The sequence below is a fragment of the Oreochromis aureus genome, linkage group 16 (genome assembly GCF_013358895.1).
Source record: "Oreochromis aureus strain Israel breed Guangdong linkage group 16, ZZ_aureus, whole genome shotgun sequence".
In the NCBI taxonomy this organism is placed as follows: domain Eukaryota; kingdom Metazoa; phylum Chordata; class Actinopteri; order Cichliformes; family Cichlidae; genus Oreochromis; species Oreochromis aureus.
In genome coordinates this window covers 14112946-14137346 of record NC_052957.1, presented here as the reverse complement: position 1 = coordinate 14137346, position 24401 = coordinate 14112946, and the positions used below count along the sequence as shown (strand labels likewise).

The 24401-nt window shown below is 40.1% G+C and overlaps 1 protein-coding gene across 1 annotated transcript; it reads right to left on the bottom strand.

Annotated features, from left to right (window-relative positions):
• On the bottom strand, positions 1-22941 carry trpm2 (transient receptor potential cation channel, subfamily M, member 2). Its single transcript, XM_039599717.1, is given in 35 exon segments — positions 1-1609; positions 1711-1827; positions 2376-2477; positions 2563-2641; positions 2723-2809; positions 2905-2934; positions 3290-3354; positions 3491-3636; positions 3739-3823; positions 4394-4481; positions 4868-5000; positions 9023-9204; positions 9326-9506; positions 9662-9833; positions 10170-10302; positions 10388-10506; positions 11660-11873; positions 12014-12112; positions 14128-14240; positions 14407-14552; positions 14641-14770; positions 14860-14997; positions 15268-15642; positions 16665-16786; positions 17687-17789; positions 19557-19619; positions 19622-19756; positions 19864-19925; positions 20034-20214; positions 20306-20469; positions 20884-21064; positions 21168-21336; positions 21761-21834; positions 22674-22780; positions 22913-22941. Coding segments are annotated over 35 exon segments (4431 nt in total). The 5' UTR covers positions 22932-22941; the 3' UTR covers positions 1-1492.
• Between the last annotated feature and the right edge of the window lie 1460 nt (positions 22942-24401).

Sequence of the window (24401 nt, the reverse complement as noted above, 5' to 3'; positions counted from 1 at the left end):
AATAGCGTCCGTGCGCTGCCGGGAGGTGGAGATACAAATAATAACAACTGAAAGGCAGGGAGGGAGGAGGTCGGGACTGTGGTGCCTGCTCGGCGCACACAGTTCAACTTTCAGGTCATAAAGTCACAACAAATCCACACGGTTTAGAATTTACTGCTCTTTCAAGCACACACAGACTCAATCGGGATGATTTGTGATCGTTTCGTGCCGGGACAGGTGATCGATTAGGTGCGGGGGAAGCAGCTGGGGGAGGGAGTGAAACCGATACTGCGTAGTCTGGCCACCTCTGGCTGCACCAATGAGAGCCCGCGGAGGCTGCTCCGAAACTAGCGCAGCGCTGCATGCTTGGCAGGTGGACAAAAGCTGAGCTCAGGGCAGTCAAAAACAAAAGTGTTTCACAAGCTTCTCTGTTTTTAAACATGAGGGGAGAGAGTGCAACACGCAAACAAACTCAGGGAAACGGAGATTATGATAGCGGCGAGAAAGCAAGCAGCAGTGCCACAAAGTCAAACTGCTTCAATACAAGTGAATAAAAAAAATTTAATCGAGTAAAATATATCCAAATTAAATAAAGGTGCATTAAGGCCGTTTAAAAAAAATGTAGATTATTATTTAATATCACCAAGTTGTAACATGATTATTATTATTACTGATGATTGTCTTGTGTGTTATAAAAGAATAAGCTCTATAACTGCTACATACTATTAGACAACTGTAAGTTAAAGTACCCTGTGCGCCATTAGTGAACTCTGATCACTTAAAAGAGATCTGTTCCACTTTTTCTGTCACACATATACTGTAACAATGGCTCATATCACACATCACTGAAGTTTCTAATAATGAGGCCACTATATGTTCAAGTAATCCCTGTGATATGAGTGCTTGTTTTTATAATATTCTTGGCTCTGCATGTCATCACTGAGTGCATATCCCCAATATAGTATGAGCACAGAAAGAGGATAATCTAAAGTGCTGCATAGTCAGGAAAAGATAAATAAGGATTATTTTGAGCTGTGAATCATGCAAAGCTACTCTAGTAGAATTGAAATTTAAAAAAATATAGAGAGCTGGAAATTAACATAATTAGTCCCCTTTAATTATTCCTCCAATTTCTTATCCAGGTTCAGGTCGCAGGGGGTTTAGCAGAGACGCCCAGCTCATCCAGCTGATTTTAAGTAGCGATCTTTTCCTGGATCTGTCCAGGGCCTCCTCCCAGTAGGACATGCCTGAAACACCTCACCTAGACCACCCATACCACCTCAGCTGGCTCCTATCAGTGTGGAGGAGTAGCCACTCTTCTCTGAATGTTAATATTTGATTGTTTTTAGTGAGCAGCAGTTAACAGTGTAGGTTCAACATTCATTTCATAGTCAGCAGCAGCAGAATGTACATTATGGCTTTCAGTGCAACACAATTAATCTACATATTTGAAGAAAAGGCAGCAGTGACGGGGAGATGTAGAGGCACATTTACAGCCGCAGCGTCGTGAATGTCAGAACTTCCTGTTGTGCAGCGCAGCAGCCAGCCGCAGCGACTCTCTTTGGTTTGAGCTAAGTCTGGCTTTGCTGCTCACCTCCTGCCACTGAAGAGCACCGTTACTGCTCAGCACCTGAAAAACAACAGATAATTACATGTAAATGCAGAAAGGAGGAAATATAAAACAGTCAGCCAGCCAATTTATTCTTCACGCTGTAAAACACTCGATGTTACCGTGTTGTTGATGTCCACCATCACCTGGCTTTTTCTGTTCAGGTGAATGTTTAGGACAGTCATTTCCACCCAGGCGTTATCCGTGTTCCTGTAGTCATCCACATAACCCTCAAACACCTAAAACCAAACAACCACGTCCATCAACAAATTCATCGATATCATATTAATGTACAGTTTCAGCCCTGGCAGGATGCTCCCCTTCTCTCTTGAATGATTCTCTTTAATATTTATTGGTAATGACTGGTTTCTCCCTCTTCTGAAGTGGGACAAACCAGATGAAGTCTCAGAATCGTTGGCCTCAGCATAATCCTTATTCCTGACCCATGTAGTAAGGTGAGAGGTCTCTGGTCACCACATCTGGTTTGTGCTGTGCTCAAACGTTTCTCAGCTCAGGAAATAAGTCATTTGTCTTTGATGTTTACATTTGTTATTTTTTAATGTAATATTTAGTCAATTGCTTTCTATTGTATCACTAAATTTACTAACCAGTGTTTACATCAAACACAAACAGAGGGCCTGTTCTTCCTGCTCTCTCAAAATGCTATCAGTGACAGCTGTTGACATGTTCTTCTATCTAAAGCTGTCGTGCTTTACAGCTGTTCTTTGTTTTCATTGCTCCTGCAGCTGCTTTAAAGCTTTACCACCAAAGTGCTGCACAGACTTACCTTTGTTCCCTCTGACAGTTTTGCCTCGATCGTTTCATACAGCTTTTTTCCCATCGTTTTTTTAAGAGTTGGTGGCAGTTTATCAGCAGACTCAACAGGGCCCTGAAGGTTTTAAAGCCACAGTGTGATTGAAGAGTGCAAAAAAAACCGTATAAACCACATTAAATGGACAAAGACTGGAACTCACTCCAGGTAAAGATAAAGTTCCTCGACTCTCGTCACAAACTGCCAGGTACTCCAGAACTGACTTCTCGCTGTCTCGCCAGCTAAAAATCAGTGGAAAGTCTCAGATATTTCTGTGCAAAACAACCTTTTTAAAACCTCTGCAGGGACATGCGATGACCTACCGTGTAATCACAAGTTCTACACTGAGGTTTGGACCCAGGCGGCTCAGTGCCCCACGCCCACTGATGCCTGTCCTCCCCCCTGGGTTTCTGAGATGACAAGATCCTTATTAGACATCAAGACATGCTTTTGAGGTTACTATAAGTAATACTGAATAGGTTCTATATCTGTTCTTGTGTCATACCTGTAATTAGCTAAGGCTTCTGGTTCTGATCTGCAGGGAGAAACAATAGATGAAGAGCGTACAGAGATTGGAGGAGGCGGTCTTGTAATTACACAATAAAGTCAAAGTTAGGCCAGAAAGCTTATTTACTATGTTCAAATAGATTCGACCTGAAAACTGGTAATTCACTTGTCACCAAGGCCCATTCATTACCTGCTAATTAATGTTTTTATGGGTATAATATGCAGGTTAAAAACACAATGTGTATACTCACGCAAAATAATCCCTTTCAATGATTACTTATAACATACTGGAAGAGTGTTGCTTTCTAGACATGTGAAAAACAGACTCTACGCTGTCCTCAAATAAAAAGCTAGCGAAAACAGGAAAGTATGGCTTCACACACCCATCCACATGGCCTTCGCTGTCGTCAGAGGTATAATTAGTTGGTTTGTATGAGCTGAAACTGACCTGGAAAAAAAGGACATAAAAACCACCCGAATTATTGGACAATTTATCAGTGCAGTGACTTTCTGAGGAGAGGCAGCTGATGACTTTGTGGTGGACATAAATAATATTTAATAATATATAAATATATATTAAGTACCTCCCAGGGCACCTTCTCCTCAGGCACAGGGAAGCGTGTGAGTTTGCTGTTCGGGTAGGAAAACTGACGGGATTTCACATGGAAACCGCTTCCTTTCTCCGACGTATTCCTGAAAGAATCTGGGGTCTCATCTACGACAGCTGGAGCTGCAGGTAACCGCAAAAATGTGTGCAAACAGCAGGAGATTTAAAATATTTATCAAACATAAAACTGTGACATGTAAATAGTGAATTAAATTTGGTACTGACTCTGTGACTGTGTGTCTTTTGAGGGCAGACCCTGAGATTTCAGACTATCCATAATCCACTGCAGGGCTTTAGTTGACTGGCTGACCTGATGAGACAAAGGAAAGTGGATCAACTACTTCTGTTAACTGCTTAGATTAAGGACGTCAAAGTAATTTTACACGTATAGCTAACTTTGATCTTAAGTGGGTCAGAGCAGTGAAACTCCTCTTTCTGTCAGTGTAAAGTGTAACTACACGTTTAATCCCCGAGATAGAGATTTTTTTGTTTAACTGTGAACCCAATGTAAAAAGTACACATTTTTGCATTAGATAGTGAAGAAAACAGGAATCTTATGCCACTTAATTGCTTATTTGCTACTTTATGACTTTGGTGTAGTATGAATGGAAATGGGGGAGGTGTTTATCAGTAGGAAAAGCCATAAAATGTATAAAAAATGCAGTTCAAAGTCTAAAATTTACACCCCTGACTCAGATAATAATGACAACAGATTCCTTACAGAAGTCATCTGGAAATAAAAGTCAAAAAGCACACAAGGGCGTGGCACAAAAAGCGTGCCGTGTCTTTAGTGCCTCAGGTCACCCTCCATTAGCATATTGTGACATACTACAGACACAGGTGCAACATTAGTGCCAACCAGAAGAAATCAGGCCACAACCTGCTCTTCAAGTTGAGCCAGTCTTTTCAGCATGGCAGCAGCACTCGTTTCCCCATTTCTCTCCAGCAGATCAGTTATGATGGTAACTCTGAAGAAACAAGTGTCAATTTGAAAATTACTTGAAAAAATCATCAAAGTCTTTACAATAAAACAAACAGGAAATTATTATATTACCTTTTTTTAATAACACAGAGGGATTTCAATTATTTTTATGTAAATATTGTTTGGTGAAGCAGCTACATCCAAGTCCTTGGACAGAAAATATCTCAAATTACCCCAAATCTATCCAACTGTGTGTGATACATAAGGTGATTATGCATGCAAAGTGGTCCTTTGGTCTCTAATCGCTCATTTAAAAAAAGAACGTGCAATCACATTTTGGCTGGACTGCTCCCTCCTTTTTATGGAAACTGGTGTGATGATGCATAGACAGCACACATACAGCGACTTTCGGCTACATTACTGTGAGATTACTTCTGGGCTGTGTCCAGGATGCGTCTCTCCGTGCTCTGGCTCTGCTCCTGCCGTGCAGACACCAAGTATCTGTCTTTCATCAAAGACTCCCAGGTCAGCAGCTCCTCATCCTCTGTCGGGTTGAGCTCATTCTCTGAAAAACAGCATCACATGCTTTGAATCACTGCATAACCTAATTCTGCACATCCACGCGGACAGAAAACTCTGCACAACAGATAAACTGGGAGTGAGTTAAACAGAGCAAATACGAGCTGCTCAGCGACCTTTTCCTTTCCATTCATGTTCAGTGTGGGGTTTTTCTGTATTTTATAGTTATAATAATCTTTTTAAAACACAAATTAGGTTGTTGTTTAAAGCACTGTCAGTGTCTGCAGATGACCTTTGAATACATTAAAATTTCAGGGTCTTCACTGGCACGTTCTCAACAGCACCAAAAACAGGTAAAAATATGTCGACCATGAGCAGAGACAGAGGAGATCATCTGCATTAATGAGATAAATAAAGGGTCATACTCTGGTTACAGTATTATGGGGATAAACTGATCCATCTCAATGGCAACTGGGCAAACTTCACCTGCTGACGAACACCATGACCTGTGGCTAAAAGCTCTGAAAATTGTGTTTAGATTTAGTTTTGAAAACGGAAGCCTTCACCTGCATTTGAGATACTTGTTTTGATGTGACCTAAATGTGGGATTTCAGTCATGTGATCTGTTTTTGCTCACATGACTGACCTGCTTTTGGAGCCATACTCACTCCACTAGTCACTGAAGAAACAGTTTTATGTGACAGAAAATACAATATTAGATCTTTTAATCTTGTTAATTCATTGTTTTAGTTAGAGTGTGTTAAACATCACCACTAGATGTCAGTAGATTGCAGTCAACTGCTGTTTTCTAAACTCTCCCAATTTAGGTGCATAATTCTAGATAAGGTGGTATTGGACTTGGACACTTAGCAAATCAGCTGTCACACAATGTGAGAATATGGTCAAACTGTCCATCAGAGGGAAAGTGGGATCTTTAGGATACTTGAGCCTAACATTAGATGGAGTGATGCCAGATTAAAAGCAGCTGTTGTTTAGCCGACTCACTGTCTGCTGTCCAGAGATGCGAGGGTTGCATGGCTAATCTGCTGATATATTGGATATAAATAAACAAGGTTATGCATGTTTTTGTGTGCTAGAGCACTGGCTTCAGTTCAGGAGATGAAGCTTGAGGTGATGAGGAAGAGGATGACGTTTTTAAAGAGATGCTATCTCTTTCCTTAGCATTTTCTTTTTATTATTATTATTATTATCTGTTTTATTGGGACAGCAGTTGAACAAAACAATTGTATGCCTTTTTACACTTTCTTTGCTGTTACATTTTTAAGTTATAATTAAAAAAAAATAAAGAAGAAGGAAAAAAAGAAAAAAAAGAGAGAGGAAAAAAAAGGGGGGGGGGACTAGGGTTGGAGGGCAGCAGGGCAGGTAGGTTACATAATACTCAGGGTTGTAACATCTTATACAAAATCACACCTCATATGCTTAACATAGTCTGTCCATTTAGACCATATTCCGTAGAAGGTATCCCTCTGAAGTTTAAGAGAAAATGACACTTTTTCCATCGTATAGATCTCTTGTACAGAATGTATCCAGTCTTCCATCGTTGGTGGTTCAGGTTTTAGCCATCTTCTCGTAAGAGGCTTTTACTTCATGACCAGTAGGATATACAGGAGTCTTCTGTCGTTGGAATTTAGTGTATCCACTGGTACATTGCACAAAAAAATGGTCTCAAAAGTTGAAGGAAAAACAAAAGAAAAAACATTTTGTAAATGATCATGGATTAGAGACCAATACTGGCGGATAACTTTACAGTCCCAAAAGATGTGGAAATGGTTGGCTCCGTCTCCACCACATCTCCAACATTTATCACCAATTCCTCGAAATCTTTGTTGAGCAGGGGTAATGAAAAATCTCATAATGCTTTTCCAGCAAAATTAGATCCAATCCAAACATCAGACCCAGTGGTAGCCCATTGTATCTTGCATGTGTGAGCCCAACACTTCTCTGTAATTGACAAATTACCCTCCTTTTCCCACTTCGCTTTAATATACAGAGTGCTGTCATTTTTACACCGTAGGATGCTGTTATATAATTTGGAAATAATTTTACTTTGCGCTCCAGATTTGGTTAGTAATAAGAATGTTTCTACAAATTGTAATTCGTTTAGGTTCACTTTTAAGTTTTGATTAAAGTAATTTCTGATCTGTAGGTATCTAAAAAAATCATCTGGCCCCAAGTCATGTTTACTCCTTAAAGATTCAAAGCTTTGAAATGCTCCCTTATGGACAAATGAATAATAATTAGTTATACCCTTTGTAATCCAGTTTTGAATCTAATATCATATTGATTTGGAGTAAAATCTGAATCATATGCACACCATCTTAAAACTTTAGAGGCATTTTCCAAACCACCAATTTTTATTACTTCTTTCCAAGCAGATATCATTATTTGTAGTATAGGTTTATCTGCCATATATATTTTATTCTGCAATTTTATGTCCGATATTAACGCTGAAACTGGTATTCCTTTTACTATTGTTCCTTCAACATCTTTCCATCCGGCGGTGTAGTCTGGACAACAGAGACAAATCAGTGGTCTTAGTTGAGCTGCACAGTAATATTCTCGCAGACAGGGAAGCCCACGACCTCCCTTTTCTTTCTTTAATTGGGCGTTTTATATTTAACTCTAGCTTTTTCCCGTTCCAGATATATTTTGACAATATTCTATCCCATGCCTCAAACTGTTTTTGTGGTATAGCAATCGGTAAAGACTGAAACAAATATAGCAGTCAGGGGAGAATATTTAATCTGATTGATTCAATCCTGGAGTGTAGGTCCAGAAATGGAATAGAGTTCCATCTTTGTATATCTGATTTTATAGATTCATTTAGAGGGGCATAGTTGGCATTGAACATTTTGGTGAAGTCACGATGTATTTCCACCCCTAAATACCTCATGCTAACTGCATCCCATTTCCATTTATAACAATTATTAATTTCGACTGGTGGTTCATAGTTTAAAGTTAATACCTGCGTTTTATTTACATTGACCTTATATCCCGATAAAGAACCATATTGTGATAGTGCTTCCATGATTTGGGGGAGTGCCTGTGAGGGATAGGTTTATGTAATGCAAATAATGCTAATTTCTGTTCCCCTCCTGGCGTTCTTACTCCTGTTATATCCTGTCTCTGCCTGATCCACTGACTTAATGGTTCTATGAACAGAGCAAAAAGCAGCGGTGAAATGCAGCAACCCTGTCGTGTCCCTCGCTCCAATATAAATGATTCGGTGAGGTCCCCATTGATTTTGATTCTAGCTGTTGATTTGTTGTATAGCCCTGAAATAATATCAATTATAGATTTATCAAAATTAAACTTCTCAAGCACTTTGTATAAAAAAGACCATCTCACTGAGTCGAATGCCTTCTCGGCGTCTAAACTTAACACTAGGGTCTCTAATTTTTGCTTATCAACTTGCCTCAATATGTGCAAAACCTTTCTGATGTTGTCCTGGGCCTGTCTCTGTTTAATGAAACCCGTTTGGTCATTATGTATAGGTAATATCATTTCTAGTCTTTTAGAAATAATAGATGTAAACAACTTATAGTCAATATTCAATACACTGATTGGGCGATAGTTACTACATTCTAATTTGTCTTTTCCTTCTTTTGGTATAATAGAAATTATTGCTTTCCTCCATGAACGAGGGATAGTTTTCTTTTCCATTACCCAATTAAATGTCTTTATCATGGTGGGAATCAAATGATCCTGCATTATTTTATACCATTCTGGGCCGAACCCATCTGGCCCTGCCATTTTCCCTCCCTTTAGTCTTTTAATTGCTAAGTAAATTTCTTCTTTAGTTATTGCGGACAATAGTATTTTCATTATACATAGGTGCGATCCTCCATACTTTGAGTCTGAAGTTGCAGGTACAAATATAAATTTGCCTCGATGGCACATGAACGCCTACAGGTTCTCTTCTTCTCAACCTTTGGGTTGAGATGAAGATGTGTATGTGGGTGGTCTGTAGCCATGTACATAAATAATGAAGCATTTTTAATTACACAAAAAGTCTGCAAAGGTGGGAATAAACACTTCAGCACTTACTGAACTCTTTGTATATTTTGGCGGGCCTCCGCAGCACCATGCTTCTGATGAAGAGGTAGATATGACTGAGGATGATGAAAGGAGGAGGGGCAGCAGGTCGACTGTGGTACTCCTTAATTAACTCGTATCTTTGAAACTTCCATATTTTGTCTGTGTTGTCCTGGACTTCCTCAAATGTAAAGCTGTGCAGGACGATAACATGAAACATAAGAAAGTTTAAAAAAAGGGCGAGTGCTCATCATCATCATTAAAACAGTGAAATGACAGAAAAGCTCATACACTTTGATGACAAGGAGGACTCACTTGAAAATTGCTATTAAGAGGTTGAGCAGCAGTATGTTGGCAAAGAGCAAGTAAACACAAAGCATGATGATGGTGAGCCATTCAGGAAAGACGGGGCTCTGGTTTTCGTTCAACACGGGACATTTGGGCTTCAGGGGATCTGTAGCATTCACGCTGCAAGAGTTCATGTCAAACTCAGTGTCTGCAGGAAGAAAAATGACATCTTCATTAGTGATGAGCAAAGTTGAAGCCTTTGAAGAGAATAAATGTGTGTAACAAAATACTGAAACAAATTATTACAGCTAAAACAAAAAAAGTATTATTTTTTAAAGTATACGATTCTCAAAATCCACTCACTGTCAATATTTTTGGGAAACTGGCCAAATATGATGAGGTATGGCTCGTAAACCACCCCACGGATGATCCAATCCAGACGATTTTCATTGTGGATGAGGATGCCTTGTTTGGCGACGCCATAAGCCACCACCCAGATACTCAGGAGGAACATGAAGAAGAACATGTCCATCATCTGGAGGATAGAAAGGCACCAATCACAAGCAAGAAACACTCAGAAATTGACACATTTAGAAACACAGCTGCAAACCGTGACATCTCATGTATGCTTAGGGAGTAAATAAAGTGTAGCTGAACACAAAGTTGAGGTCTGACTGACTGAAATAAGTGTGGTAACAAAATGATCCAAGTGTTCAAAACACCTTTTATTAAACACAAAGACTACATTTCATCTATGATGGAGGCTCGGTGAGGTAGAAGCCTCTTATTGTATCAGGCATGAGGTTTTCTTTTGGCGTAGCCATGAAACCTCAGGTCAGCATGCTTTGTATTTGTTCTGTAAACCCCTCACCATCTTTCTGACTATGATGATTTTGGGTCCGAGGGTTCGGCTGATAGTGAAGATGGCCATGAGACGGAGGCAGAAGACCACAAAATCGATGCAGAGGATGATTTTACCCAGATAAAACAGCTCGGTTGTCAGCCTGAAGTAGGAAAAGCTTGGTGATTCATAGATAATGCAGTGGGTGGATTGATTTCCACAGACTGTCTTAGAGAGCAAAAACTCACCTAAATGCAAGGCCGATAAGGAACAGGATGATGGAGAGGACATCTAAAATATTCCAAAACTCACTGATGTACATCTTGGCTTTCTTACGAAACCCAAAACCATCTGGATCATGAAAGAGCTGAAAGAGAAAAGAGAATTAGACATAAAAGGATTTTATATTACTTAGCATTCAACATACAATCACCTATCATTTAAATTATTTTGATTACTTTCTAATCAATAAATAAATCGTTAAAGGATAAAGAAGGCTTTGAAATGAAAATGAAGAAAAAAAATGACAGAAAAAGGGAGTTTCTCAGGGACAGGATTTAGGTAGGTAAACAAATTGACTGCCCTCTCTACATCAAGGGGAACCGTGTTAAAATGGGTCACACCCAGAAATCCTCTGAAGACCTTTCCTGCCAGCACCATGTGGGTTATTAAGAAGGTACAACAGCGACTACAACTGCTGGAGACTATAAACTGCAGGCCTCGCCTTTTAAGCTCCTCTGCTTAGAGCTTAATGGCATATCGTATCTCTGAGTAACAGATCACAGAGCTCTACAGTGGGTCATCAACACAGCACAGAAACCCATCGACTGCTGTTTATCCTCCCACGCCAGCTCCTGTCACCTCTTAGGGCTGCAGACTTGCTAAAATTCCTCACATCCAGGATGCCACCTGTTTGACCTGCTACCCTCTGGATGGAGCAGGACCTTCAGAGCATTTTAAGGACTCAAAGACAGTTTGTTCCCAGGGCCATTTACACAGTGAATTTCAACCAGGAGTAAATGTCTGTTTACTGGCTATATAATGACTGCCTTTTAGGGAAATGCCTACCAAAGGTAATTACTTTCAGAGATAATTATATTCATTCTGGTGCAATAATTACTCTCACTGGTGAAACAATGTCATTCATACTACCCCAAAGATTACCCTGATGTAATTTTATATTTATTTATTTATTTGAGTAATGCTTCCTTTTCAGGCACATGCCTGTCCTACTTTAAATGCATTCTTTTTTGCTGCATTTGTTACAACTACAAAGGTTTTCTATTCTCTGTTGACTTGCTCTGTTACACTGCTCCCTCCTCTAAAAGAAGAAGGGCACTCACCTTTTCTTACCGCTGACCTTTTAAACATTTGAGCCTCTAAAGGTGAATGGGGCCACTGTTTGTGTTGAAAAATTCAAAGACTGTCTCTCTACATCACAGTACAGTCACACAAAGAACAAAAAAGACTATTTGTTCGTTGTTTTGTATCATTTGTGGGTCTGAGCCACAGTTTCTCACCTGTCTGACCTCCTCACACACCACCGAGAGCAGCCAGATGTAGAGCAGCAGCTCGCCAGCAGAGGGCGTGCTCTGGAAATCGATCATCAGCACCACAGCAAACAGGAAGAGGAAGGCGAAATAAAATACAATGTTCCAGTAAAATTTAACCTGTGGGGAGGTGTACAGGTACATCAGCCTGGACCAGCAGCCGAGAGGCTTCATGGGCTTCAAGCTGTGGACAGAAAGATCACTGCAGTTAGAGAGACAATGCCATGTTTTCATGTATCCACTGTTTATTCAACTTCAAGTGACATTTAAGGTCATGCAGTGATGAGGGTTGATATCTGCATTAAGGACCAAGTGTGTACATACGGGCCATAACCATTTCTTCTAAGTGTGCTTCCTGTCAGGGTCTCCACTCTCTTCATCTCCTCGTCTTTCGCAGTTTCTCTCTGGATGATTTCATCATGTCTGTGGAAAAGTTACACTTTTGACCAAAGCTGAAACTCAATCAGGTATTATTATTAAAAAGAATACAAGCAGAAATTAAGTTAAATTGGGGTATTGTTTAATTAACAATGTCAAAAACCCTCCAAACAAAGGCATTTGAAACCATTAATCACATTCGTCAATAATGAATCGTAGTTTAAATGTGTGGCACCTCGCATTATGAATATTGTGCAGCGCTGTTCGTTATAAACAATACGCATTGCTTTACAATTCATAAAAACTATCTCAATGAAAGTTAAAATCTAAAACAATAAATAATCCATCCATTTCTTCCTTTGGGTCACGGGGGGCCTAAGCAGAGAAGTCTACACCTCCCTCTCCTCAAGCCATCTCCTCCAGGTTATCCAGGGGAACACAGTGGCCAACCGAGTGTGTCCAAGGTCTACCCAGGGCCTCCTCAGAGTAGGACATGCCCGGGATGCGACCGCCTCAACTGACTCCTTTGGACATTGAGGAGTAGCGGCTCTACTCTGAGTACATCCTGAATGACTCCTCAACCTATTTCTAAAGAAGAAAGCTAATTTCTGCCACTTGTATCCGTGATTTAAAAAAATAAGTAACAATAAAAGGCTTAAAAAGGAGGTTAGGCATAACGTTTAGGACACAACAATTTACCGGTATTTGGCATCAATTGAGACGTTAACAATTAGATTAAACTACAAGTACGTGAGAAGTAAGATTTCTCAGGAAGTAATTAATTAGTAAACTCTACACTGTATAAACTTTTACATGTTTCTCTCAGTGATTACAGCGAACTTCTGTTTAGCATCCATGGTGTTGTTGTCAGATTTTCCTCCTATGGGTTTTTGGATGTTAACTATTGTTTGGCCATATAACTAATGACTGTCAGTGAAACTTCCAGCAAAATACAGATCTAAATCTTGGAAAGTGACTTCATTTTTCCCCTGAATGCATTGATGAAAGCTTTATCTGCATTTCCCCTCCTTTGTCCTTTTAATTTGCTTTAAAAATCTACACATGGCAGCAATTCCATGGTGTATGAAAGATGAATCAGGAGTCATTTCTGATGACACAGTTATAGATATGAGTTATACTGTATATTTAGTCAGTTTCTGTCAAATGAAGTGAGAGTTGTCTGTGCCTGGACATTACTTTAGTGGCTTGCTGTATATTTATGTATTTGTGTATGTTTAAAATTAAGTTAAAGTAAAACTTTTACTATTTATGTATTGTGACAAAGTGGTAGGCTTGAACTTATTTACCACTTGTCCCTTAAACATATTGATTTATCCCATGTTATTTTACAGTTGGCCATAATGCTTTAGTTTAGACATTGCTGGTGTAACTTTGCTCTACATACTCTCCTGGGTTTGTTTGTGGTAGCATTATGTCACAGTTTACATCCATGCATATGCTTTTAAAGCAAATACTACTTAACCATCAGGTGATTTGAATTTTTTTTCTTGCTTTGGTTATAATTACCTTTGTTTGTCCCTTTGTTCTGGTCATACAGCCAAAACAGGTGTGTGGGAGGGGCCGAACTGGCACTTCCTTTTTATATAAGGTCATGAGGTCATTGATTGCATCATTGGGTACAACCAAATGAAGGGTTTTTCCTTTTGTATAGTAATGTTTATTTTCTTCGGGGTTGTTTTAAGATGGTAGAATGGAGATGCCAGGAAAAAAAATACGCTTAAAAGAAATGTGACCAGTGTTGCGTTGATGCTGTCTATTTATCACTTTCCTTACCACTTGCTCTAACCTACTTCACACACATCTGTACAGTAGCATGGCATTATCCATTATTAGGCAGAAAAGCCTTTTTGTGTGTGGTCTAAAGCCAGCCCATCCAACTCCCTAGTAGTCATTTACATATGCTATGCTTCCTTTCTTTACTTGGGAAGAATTTGTTTATCTTATCTCTATTTTGCTCCATTCTGTTTGCCAGTGTTAATAAAAACACAAATAAACACAGTAGCATTATACAAGCCCCTTAGCTGGCTGACAGGTCTCACCTGAAACACAGAAAGCCAGTGTACATAAGAGGGAAAAACACCATGCAGATCAGCACTTTCCACACAGGGTTCTCTACTGAAAGCTTACCACACCAGATCTGAGTCAGCAGAGCCTGAAAGACACGTTTACACAGACTGAATTGCAATGCAGCACCAAGAAAAATTTTGAAATTAAATTGAGCGATTTCTTAACTTTTGTAACTTCAATTGCTCTACTCAACATTGTGATGTGTAACACACTGGCAATCCCCTCTGGAAAAAATCTAAATTTTCCTCTACCTGAACACCAGACTGAGCTATGAAGTTTTTGTCATCTGCCTCGAGTGCCAGCCGCAGGCATGTCGTTCTGCCCCACAAGTGTGACATGCGAACCAGCAGTTTCTTAGCGCGCGACTCGTCACTGTTGTGGCACTCGGTGAAGACACCTGGGACACACATATACACAGCCTGAGGATAAATTCAAGCCCCGTAACAATCACGGTCAATTCAGCCATGTTATGATATGTGTTCTACCAATGGCATGTTTCTCATAGTGATTGGCGAGTTCTCGCATTTCTTCTGCATCATCTGCATCGCTTCCTTCTCGTGCCATTTTCTTCAGGATCTTACTGGCAGCCAGAGCAGCAGACATACAATCCCTACACTGTTAGTACACAGATACAGAAAGATGTGAGGTCATAAACACGCCACGCAAGCAGCTGTGGTTGAAGTTTCCAGAAGTGCTTTTATCACCTGCTCCCAGGCAATTTCAGCCAGTTCCTTGTTATTCTGGATGACAGCCCAAAGGAAAAGGTCTGTGCCCGGGTCCCTCTGTGTTTCAGGACTGTCCTCCCGGAGCTGAGCTTGGGAACTTGTCTGACTTTTAGACGGCTAAAAAAAAAAGTGAAGGAGTCTGTTATTATTATATGATTAATGTTCACAATGCCAGGATTTCTGATAAAATGATACCCTAAAAACAGCATATTCAGTCTAAATACTTCATATATTTACTGAATATTTTACTCCTACTAATATCTATTTCCATAACATAAGCGTTCTCAAATTATAAAAAATAAAATTGGGTAAGATACAACACATGATTAATTGGCAAAAAGACAGATTCAGTGTTTCAAACAAAAAAAACTGGATGAACTAACTCACTGACAGTGACGTTTCATCCATGGACATGTTGAACTGGTCTGTGGTGGTGGAGGGAGGATAGAGGGGCTGGGTGAACTTGCCCAGCAAGTGGCGCACCTCATCAGAGACATAAGTTAAGGAGATCTTTTCGCCTTGCTCCCTGCTAGCTCGAGTTCTGATGCCGAAAGCTTGCCTCCCACTGCATCGAGCACTGTGGATCCGCTTAGCCAGCTTGCGCAGAAAGAAGCAGCTGGGCAGCTGTTTGTAGAGCTCACACAGAGTTTCCTCCTCCTGCAGGAAATCCCTCAGACTCACACCATTTTCCAGCAACAGACTCACAAACTGAGGCTTGTTGCCAGCCAGGGCTGAGAACATGGCCCAGTGGAGGTCACTGGACTAGAAGCAGGAAAAAGAACAACATCATCAGAATCTTTGTTGTTTTTTGTCTAGTATCATTGTTTTAGAAACAAAGGATGGTGTGATGGCAAAGTTCAACATGGAGACAATAAAATGAATAGAAAAGCTTTTATAATACGATGCATGCTGCTGCTGAATCAGCTGACTTTATGGTGTTACTCTGGTGGCAAGAAGGTTTCCTGTGTTTATAATATGGGCTGGGTTTACCTTTGGAACTAGTTTTGAACACAGCAAACCCTCCCTATAGTTAAATCTATATGTATGTCAATTATTTACAGTTTTTCACCTCTCCAGTGAAAATGGCCTGTGTGGCCTGTCTGGCCCCTGACAGGCTCACATAATTGCCTATTTCAGTTTTCCCATTCATTAAATTTATCTTACTAATACAAACCAGGATTTCAGTGCTTTTCAATCACAAAGCCTGTACTGTAAAGGACATTATTGTTCTCTTTCATTTCAATTCCCTTCCCCCTAACATCAGAAATCAGACTAACCAGTCACACAAGAGGTAGGTATCAACTAAATAAGGCAACCCAGAATTTCCCAATCTAGCTATGAGTTTGTTTGCACGAAAGGGATGCATGTAACCACTCAGAAACATGGACAGCTTTACTAGCAACAGAGTGATATACTTTACAAAGAAGGTTAAATATTAGAGAAAAGACTGGAATTCAGTTTCAATTTCAAGTCCAAGAAAAGTGTGTCAACTGAAAGTGATAGAGAAGAAATATAAAAACATTTTTTGGCAAATGTTTGAAATATGTTTTTACATAATTCAAACAGAATTACATTTTATAGGCTTAAAGGCATAGGTGCCTTGCCTTACAGAAGAATAAAATTCAGCATTACTTGCAGCCAGCAGGACAGAAGGAAGGGATAAAGTTATTTGGAGGAATTGATGTTTCTTACTGATGTTCAGCAAGAAATGGGAAAAAAATCCCCACTATCTGGGTAACTGATCAGAGAGTGATGTTGGTTTTATATTTAAAAGACAAACCCACCTTCCACTGGCTCTCCTCAGTGAAGATCTCAGTCTCAGCTATATCCACCCGGTTCCAGTTTATAGCCAGCTCCAGCTGCCTCTTCCAGCATTCGACTCCCAGGAATTCACTGGATCTCGAGGCTGAAAGGAGAATTTACAGTGATTCGAGTTATTTGTAAATTGTCTCTTGTCTCTCTAAAGAGCTCATCCACTACTCGGTGAATTTTAGATACTATTGAATGTAAAAAGTTGTTTTTACATTTATCCAGTGACTAATCTAATTGATTTTTTAATAAATTCTTAAACCATTTAATCAGAGAATGATGTTTTTCCCCCAGCAAATCTTTTAAAATATTTATATTACAGCAAAAGACAAGACAATCTGACAAGATTGAGTACAGTGTTTGGTTTTCCAAAAACCAAATATCAAACATAAACCAATTATTTTTCTATTATAGTGTTCTTAATGCATTAGTACAGGAGAATTTCCAATTGTACTACCAGGACTGTAGTCATGTGACTATAGTGGAAGACACTGGATGACCTACATTAGCTGAGATGGCAGAAAGGCGCCCGGACAATGTGGTTAAATTACCCAGATGGACCTCAGTGATGGAAAGTCTGGACAAAGCAGACAAACTGGAATGATGACTCATCTCGATCAAAAGATTAAGTGAATGTCCAGTGTGGTGGAATCACTTACGGTTACAGTGCACTTTAGCTCAGATTTCTTTGCTTGGTTTAAATGGGTTTCTTAGGTATTTTTTCAGAATATCATGAGGCGTTATTAGTCTAAAGGAAGCGTGGCACATTTTTAAAGAGATCAAGTGTTGTTTTAAATGTCTCTCTGTAAAGATGCAATCAAAATATCTTCAACTGTGGGACATTCGATAGCACATTTATTTTTCTGACTGGAAATATTATACTTGCTAAGAGCCTGTTTGGCACTAAGCCAGTCCTTCTTCATACTTAATAGCGTGTGTTATGCTTGTAGGCTGTCTGGTTAGGATCCGGGGATTTGCTTCAAATCCATATTCTTACCTTTGAGTAGTGCTTGAAGAATGGCCACATCCAAATCCCCATGATAGTCCCCGCTCACTCTGAACACTGTGAGCAGGTGTTGCATCCTGATGATGTCCTGAATCTACACATTCAATAAAGAAAAACGTTTAAATACTAGAACCACTGTTTCTTTGGCTCTGGCTCAGACATCTCTGGTGAGCACACTGCAAACTTCGTGCAAATATTTTCATCTTTGATATTTTGTAAATTAGCTGTAGAAAACAGTTCGATATCCAACAATATCCAATCATAAAACTGTGCTGTTCAACATATGTTACTGAAGATGCATGGTTATGAAGATGAAGGTGTCATCCTGACAAAGAAAAATGTGAACAGCAAATGTAATAGACCTAAATCTGACATAAGACAAGCAGACATGAAACACATGAAGGGAGAGGAGACTTAGACACAGGGGGGTGAGGACCTTAGAGGAATCGAATAGATCTAAGAACTATGTTAGTGGGTAGGATTTATTAGGGAGCAAGTGAACATTTTGTCCTCAAAGTTGATGTTAGAAACAGGAAAAATGGGCAAGCATAAAGATTTAAGCGAGTGCGAAAACACCAAAATTGTGATGGCTAGACAAGTGAGTCAGGGCATCCCCTAAACTTTAGCCCTTATAGTGCATTTCTGAGCTGCAGTGGTATCAAAAGCGATACAAGCAAGGAACAGCAAGTAACAGGGCTGTCAAGAATCGCTGATGCACGTGGGCAGTGAGGGCTGGCTTGTGTGGTCTGTTAAAAAAAAAGATGAGCTACTGTAGCTCAAATTGGCAAAAATGTAAATGCTGGTTCAAAAATGTAAATGCTGGAAAGGTGCCAGAATACACAGTACATTGCAGTTCATCCTGTATGGGGCTGCGTAGCCACAGACCACTCAGGGTGTCCATGCTGACCCGTGTCCACAGCCGAAACATGAACCATGTTTTCTTCTACATCACATGGATGGCCAAGTGTGTGTACGTTGCTTACAGGAGGAGTATCTGGCACCAGGATGCAATATGGGAAGAAGGCAAGCCAGCAGAGGCAGTGTGATGCTTTGTGCAATGTTCTGCTGGGAAACCTTGGGTCCTGCAATCCACGTGAATATTACCTTGAAATGTACTACCTACCCAAGAACTGTTGCAGAGCATGAACAACCTTTAATGGAAATGGTATTCCCTGATGGGTGTGGCTTCTTTCAGCAGGATGATTCTCCCTACCACAAAGCAAAAATGCTCCAGGAATGGTTTGAGGAGCACAACAACGAGTTTGAGGTGTTGAATTAGCCTCCAATGAGCTCAATTTCCCCAATCGAGCATCTATAGGATTTGCTGAACAAACAACTTATATACATGGATGCCCCACCTCACAATTAACAGGACTTACAGGCTCTGTTGCTAACCTATTTGTGCAGCTACAACAGGACACCTTCTAGTCTAGTGGTGTCCATGTCAAGGTCGATGGGTCGGGGTTGTTTTGGCAGCAAAAGGAGGATCAACACAAAATTTAACAGATGGTCATAATGTTATACCTGATTGGTGTATATACATTGTGGCAATATCTAACAGAGAAAACATCAGCTGAGATGATAATGTCAACTACTAGATCAGTCACAAAATATGACTCATGACCATCCAAGTAAGGCATGTATGAAAACACTGCTTTTACACTGTTAATTTAGGGCAGCTATTGCATAAACATAAGTCTGGGTGGTTGTCTAATATATTTATTAAACTTGTATTGTGTTTCTATTCAGCTGTTCAATGTGTGCCCCATCACTGACAAGATCTCGGTCAGTCTGGCATTCTGGGCAAAAATGCGTCTATAGTAAGTTTAGTAGTTTTATGGTTTTCAGTGTATTTACATACCTTCTTGGTCCATTCTATGATTTTGCCATCTGAGAACTGTTCATACTCTTGACCAAAAACTTCTTCATCAACTGCTGGATGAGGGCAATAGTGACTTGGATAAGTGGCAGTCCTGACACGTGTGCAATAACATCTGCTATTCTCCCAGAGCCCTCCAAGATCACGCATGGTGTTCCATGCAGCATAGCATTGTAGATGGTCTGAGAGGAGACACACAGGGCAGTTATACAACACACACACACACACACACACACACACACACACACACACACACTGGAAGAGAGAGGCCAAAAAACTGCTGACTCACATTCAGCGTGCCTGGTCCGCCATCCAAAACCACACACACCACAGGAATAGTCCCACCAGTCCCTAAAGATTAAATGTTTAATCAAGAGCGTGAAAGATATATTATTATATTTCAATAAATATCTGTGATGTCTTATTGATTTTTTAGATACTACATCTGTTATTTTTAACCTTTATTTCCAAGACACTTTCTGGAGATCCACATCTCTAGGCAGCTACGCAATTTAATCTCTACACCATAATGTCCGTGGGTTCCATCATCCACCAGCAGGAAGTGGGTATGGTTGCTGTCAAGAGTAGTTAATTGACCCTGATTCCCAGTGTCCATCAAATAATGGGCAGGGAAGCATCCCTAAAGGAAAAAGAGGAGGTAGAATGAGAAGAATTTACAGTAACTGAATGCTAAGATGATGATGCCATCTCACCATAAGTGTTTGTCCTACCTCTGGATGCACCAGTGCTTTCCTGTTATGAATTATCCCCCATGTTGCCACTCCAATAGTTACAATCTTGCTCTGCATGGAGCTACTCATGGCGTAGTCCCTCACAGCCTGCCCTACGTGCTTCATCACACCTGTGTGGGTACCACCAGTGATGATCCATGCACCTGCGTACAAAGCAGCATATCCACCAGTAGAATAAAACATCTCTAAATTAATAAAGTCAATATTAAGAGTCTTACAGTCCTGACTTTAAAGATAGGACTCCTATGTGAATGTTTTTCTGGAAACAACCTAAAAAGCATGCAAAAAAAAGGAGCAATCATTTCCTGAAAGTTTCGCAAGTCCGCAAGGTTACCAGGAAACCAGAAGAGATATTCAGGATGTTAGAATTACAAGTTTTTACTGTTTTTACAGTTAGTACAAACGCAAACTACATACAGCTGAAGTCTATCTGACTACCAAAATGAATAGAACAGAAGCATGGAAGGTGGCACTTATCCATAAAAACACTACTTTCTGGGCAATGAATGATCTCTCACACACAAATCTATCGCTCACTTGCTCTTATTCTGGCTGACCTGTTGTCTGGGCCACTTTGATCAGCCCTCTGTGGAACATGTTCTTGAGATGAGCCTTCAGATAGAAATTCTTGGCTCCTCCGGTCACTGAGATCAGTAGATTGGGAGGGGACAGTTTCCATTGTTCAGTCAATAACTGGTACAGGATCTCAGGGCTGGTGTCTGTGGACACTCGGGCGTACTGACAGTCGACATGTACACACAGATTTAAAGGATGGCATAAGGACTTGCAGATGTGCATTTACACAGTAACATTATATAATGTAGAGTAAGGACTGGCTCACCTTGCCTGTCTTTTGTCCCAAACCACCAAAGCTGATGTCTCCAAAAGCATCAGTGGGCGCTTCGCGGACATGTCTGTGTATGTTCCACGACTCGCCTGTGAAGTCTTCTGGCTTGATGGCTTCGTCTGTATGATCAGTTTTTGCGTAGCCACACTTACACACATCCCCTCTACAAAAACAGAAGAGAAACAGAAGCTGATGTTTAGGATTTTAAAAAGTATAAATACATGAATACTTTAATTGTATTTATATTCAGTTGTTAGCTAAATTTTGGGCACTCATGGGTAATTTACATATTGATTAAAAAAAGATGAATACAAAAATATTGTTTCTTTAGACGACTTGGAAGCTCTTTAATATCTTTTATCTTCTTCCCCTGCTTTGCAGATATCCAGTAGTTTCAATTAAAAAGCTCATTTATTTAGAAATTTTTTACTGTTCAAAGTTTGTTTTGCATCCTGTATTTTATTTAGCTGAAAACTGCATTATCACGTAACTGTCCCCACAGCACCACTCTATTACAGCAACAACAAGAAGGTCAGTGCTAAGTCAGTCATCATCAATTCAGCATAGTGCAGAGCAGCCCAGCTTACCTTCCATCTTTTTCAAAAAAGCAACATTCCTTCTTGCAAATGTTTTCCTTGATCCAGGAGGCGAGAGCAAGGCGCTGGAACGAAAGGGACAGAGAAAGGTGTTTAGAGTGTATGGCTGTGTTAACCGCCAGACTATGAACTAGCCGTGACTCCAAGTCAGCTTCCGACATCCTGGCGCAACATGGGGGGATTGTGTTGATGAGATCGAGCTTAGGATGAGGTCTGCCAGAGTGGCAGGAGAGAGGAGGCTCTGCAGCGACCGCTGTGGGTGCTCGGCATTGCAACGGTGATGTCAGAGCTGTGTTGCTGCTGAGCAGGCTGCACGAACCTAATACTTACTGTAGAGGAAAGGCAGCAGTCAGGCATCGGTTGTGGATCAACACATAAATGCGTTAATGAGTGAGTTAATTACACTCAGATTTCTTAATGAAGGCATAAAAGAACTAGCACAATTTTAAAATAATTCTTATCATCATAGCCAAACTATTATACTTGTGAACAAAACATGAAAGACAGTTTAGGTTTAACATAACATGAAATAGTAGAAAACAAAGCACATTTATTCAGTTATTCAGTTACTGTACTCTACTTTGCTCACACTTTTTGATTAAGTATCTTGATTTCATGATGTCTGGCTTCTCCTCCACTCTATACAGCACTTTTCATCACAGGAACTATTTGCCAGCTACACTTTGTACATTAATATTGTATATATGAAACTCATCATAGGTTAATGTAATATAAGTCATTACATGAATACTTTTGGTTTTGATATATATTATATATATTACCCCATTTATAGTGAAGTTTAGAAAACAGGACTTTTAATATGGATATGATATAGTTAGAATGCCAGTTCTCTTAATCCTAACACTGTGTCAAAAATAAAAGCTTGTGACAGATAAACACCCACCTTACACGAAGCAGAAACCCATGGTTGATTTATTCCATGTGTTTTTTGCTGCAACTGCTGAGTCACTAGGTGTGGGTGAACCTTGCTCTCAGATTTAGGTAGCATATCTGAAAGTGTAATTTTAAAAAAAGCTTGCTGTGTAAAAGATTTCTAGAAGAGCTAGTGTCCAAAAACAACAACAAGAAAGATTTACAGCTAGTTACACACAGATAACACAACATGTTTAAGCCCACACTGACCAGATGTTTCAGACATCATCAACGAAGCCTTCAAGACGCCTCGTATGAGAGAGTGAGAGGCTGCGTTACTTTATTACATCACACTGTTAAACTGGCTCCTCCCTCAGTAAACAATATAAACCACCAAGTGATTTGACTAGAAAATATAATCTGCTATCTAGCCAGGCTTCATATTACTCACAGTTAAATAGCCTGAGATATACCCTCACTGGCCACTTCATGAGGTACACCTTGCAGGTACTGGGTTGGACCCCCTTTTGTCTTTCAAGATTTCTGGTCCATGTTAAGTTGATAGCATCACACAGCTGCTGTAGATCTTTTGGCTGCACATGAATGATGTGAATTTCCCATTTAAGGTGCTCCATTGGATTGAGATCTTGTGACTGTGGATGCTTTTTGATTAAGGTGAACTCAGTGTCATATTCAAGAAACCAGTTTGAGATGATTTGAGCTTGTGACATAATGCATTATCCTGCTGGAGGCAGCCATCAGAATATGGATACACCGCAATCAAAGGGATGGACATGGTCAGCTGTAGTATTTAAGCAGTGGTCAGTTGGTAATGAGGCGCCCAAAGTGTAACAAGATCTCCCACCGCCATCAATCAATCTGAAGCATAGCTGCAAAGTGTCCATGCAATGTTGTTAACGCCAAATTCTGACTCCAACATCCAAATGTTGCAGCAGACTCATGAGATGAGACATTTTTCCAAGCTTCTATTGTCCAATTTTGGTGAGCATGTAAGAATTGTAGCCTCAATTTCCATTTCATCGCTGACAGGAGGGGCACCCAGTGTGGTCTTCTGCTGCTGTAGTCCATCTGAGCTGTGCACTCAGAGAAGCTCCTGTACTTACTTTGGTTGTAATGAGTAGTTATTTGAATTTTTTGTGTTACTGTTTCCTGCCCATCAGCTTGAAGCAGTCTGGCTATTCTCCTCTATTCTGCAATATCAACAAGGCATTTTCACCCAGAGAACTGCTGCTCACTGGATTTTGTCTCTTTTTCAAACCACTGGGAAAAAAAAATCTAGCACCAACAACCGTTCGGTCACTTAAACCACCTTTCTTTCCCCAATGTTCAGTTTGAACCTCAGCAGGCTGTTCTGACTATGTCTACATGTTGAAGTACTTTGGGTTGCTACCGTGTGACTGTCTGATTTATTACTTGCATTAACAAGCAGATGAACAGGTGTACCCAGTGAACCAGACGATGAGTGTATCTTCAAAAATGTGAGTTCAACACGCTAAAAACACCTTATGAGATTAGATTCACCAATTATGTAACATACCTATACACATTTTAGTATCATATATAAGAAAGATTTACAGAATCATTTGCACACACACACACACGCACACACACAGTTACCTCCTAGATCCTCCTTTCATTTAAAAATACAAGAAGAAGAACATGAAATCACTTCTTGGGACTTCTTTGAATGTCGCACATTCCCAGGTTTGTGAAAGTGGTGTGTTTTATGTGGTATGGC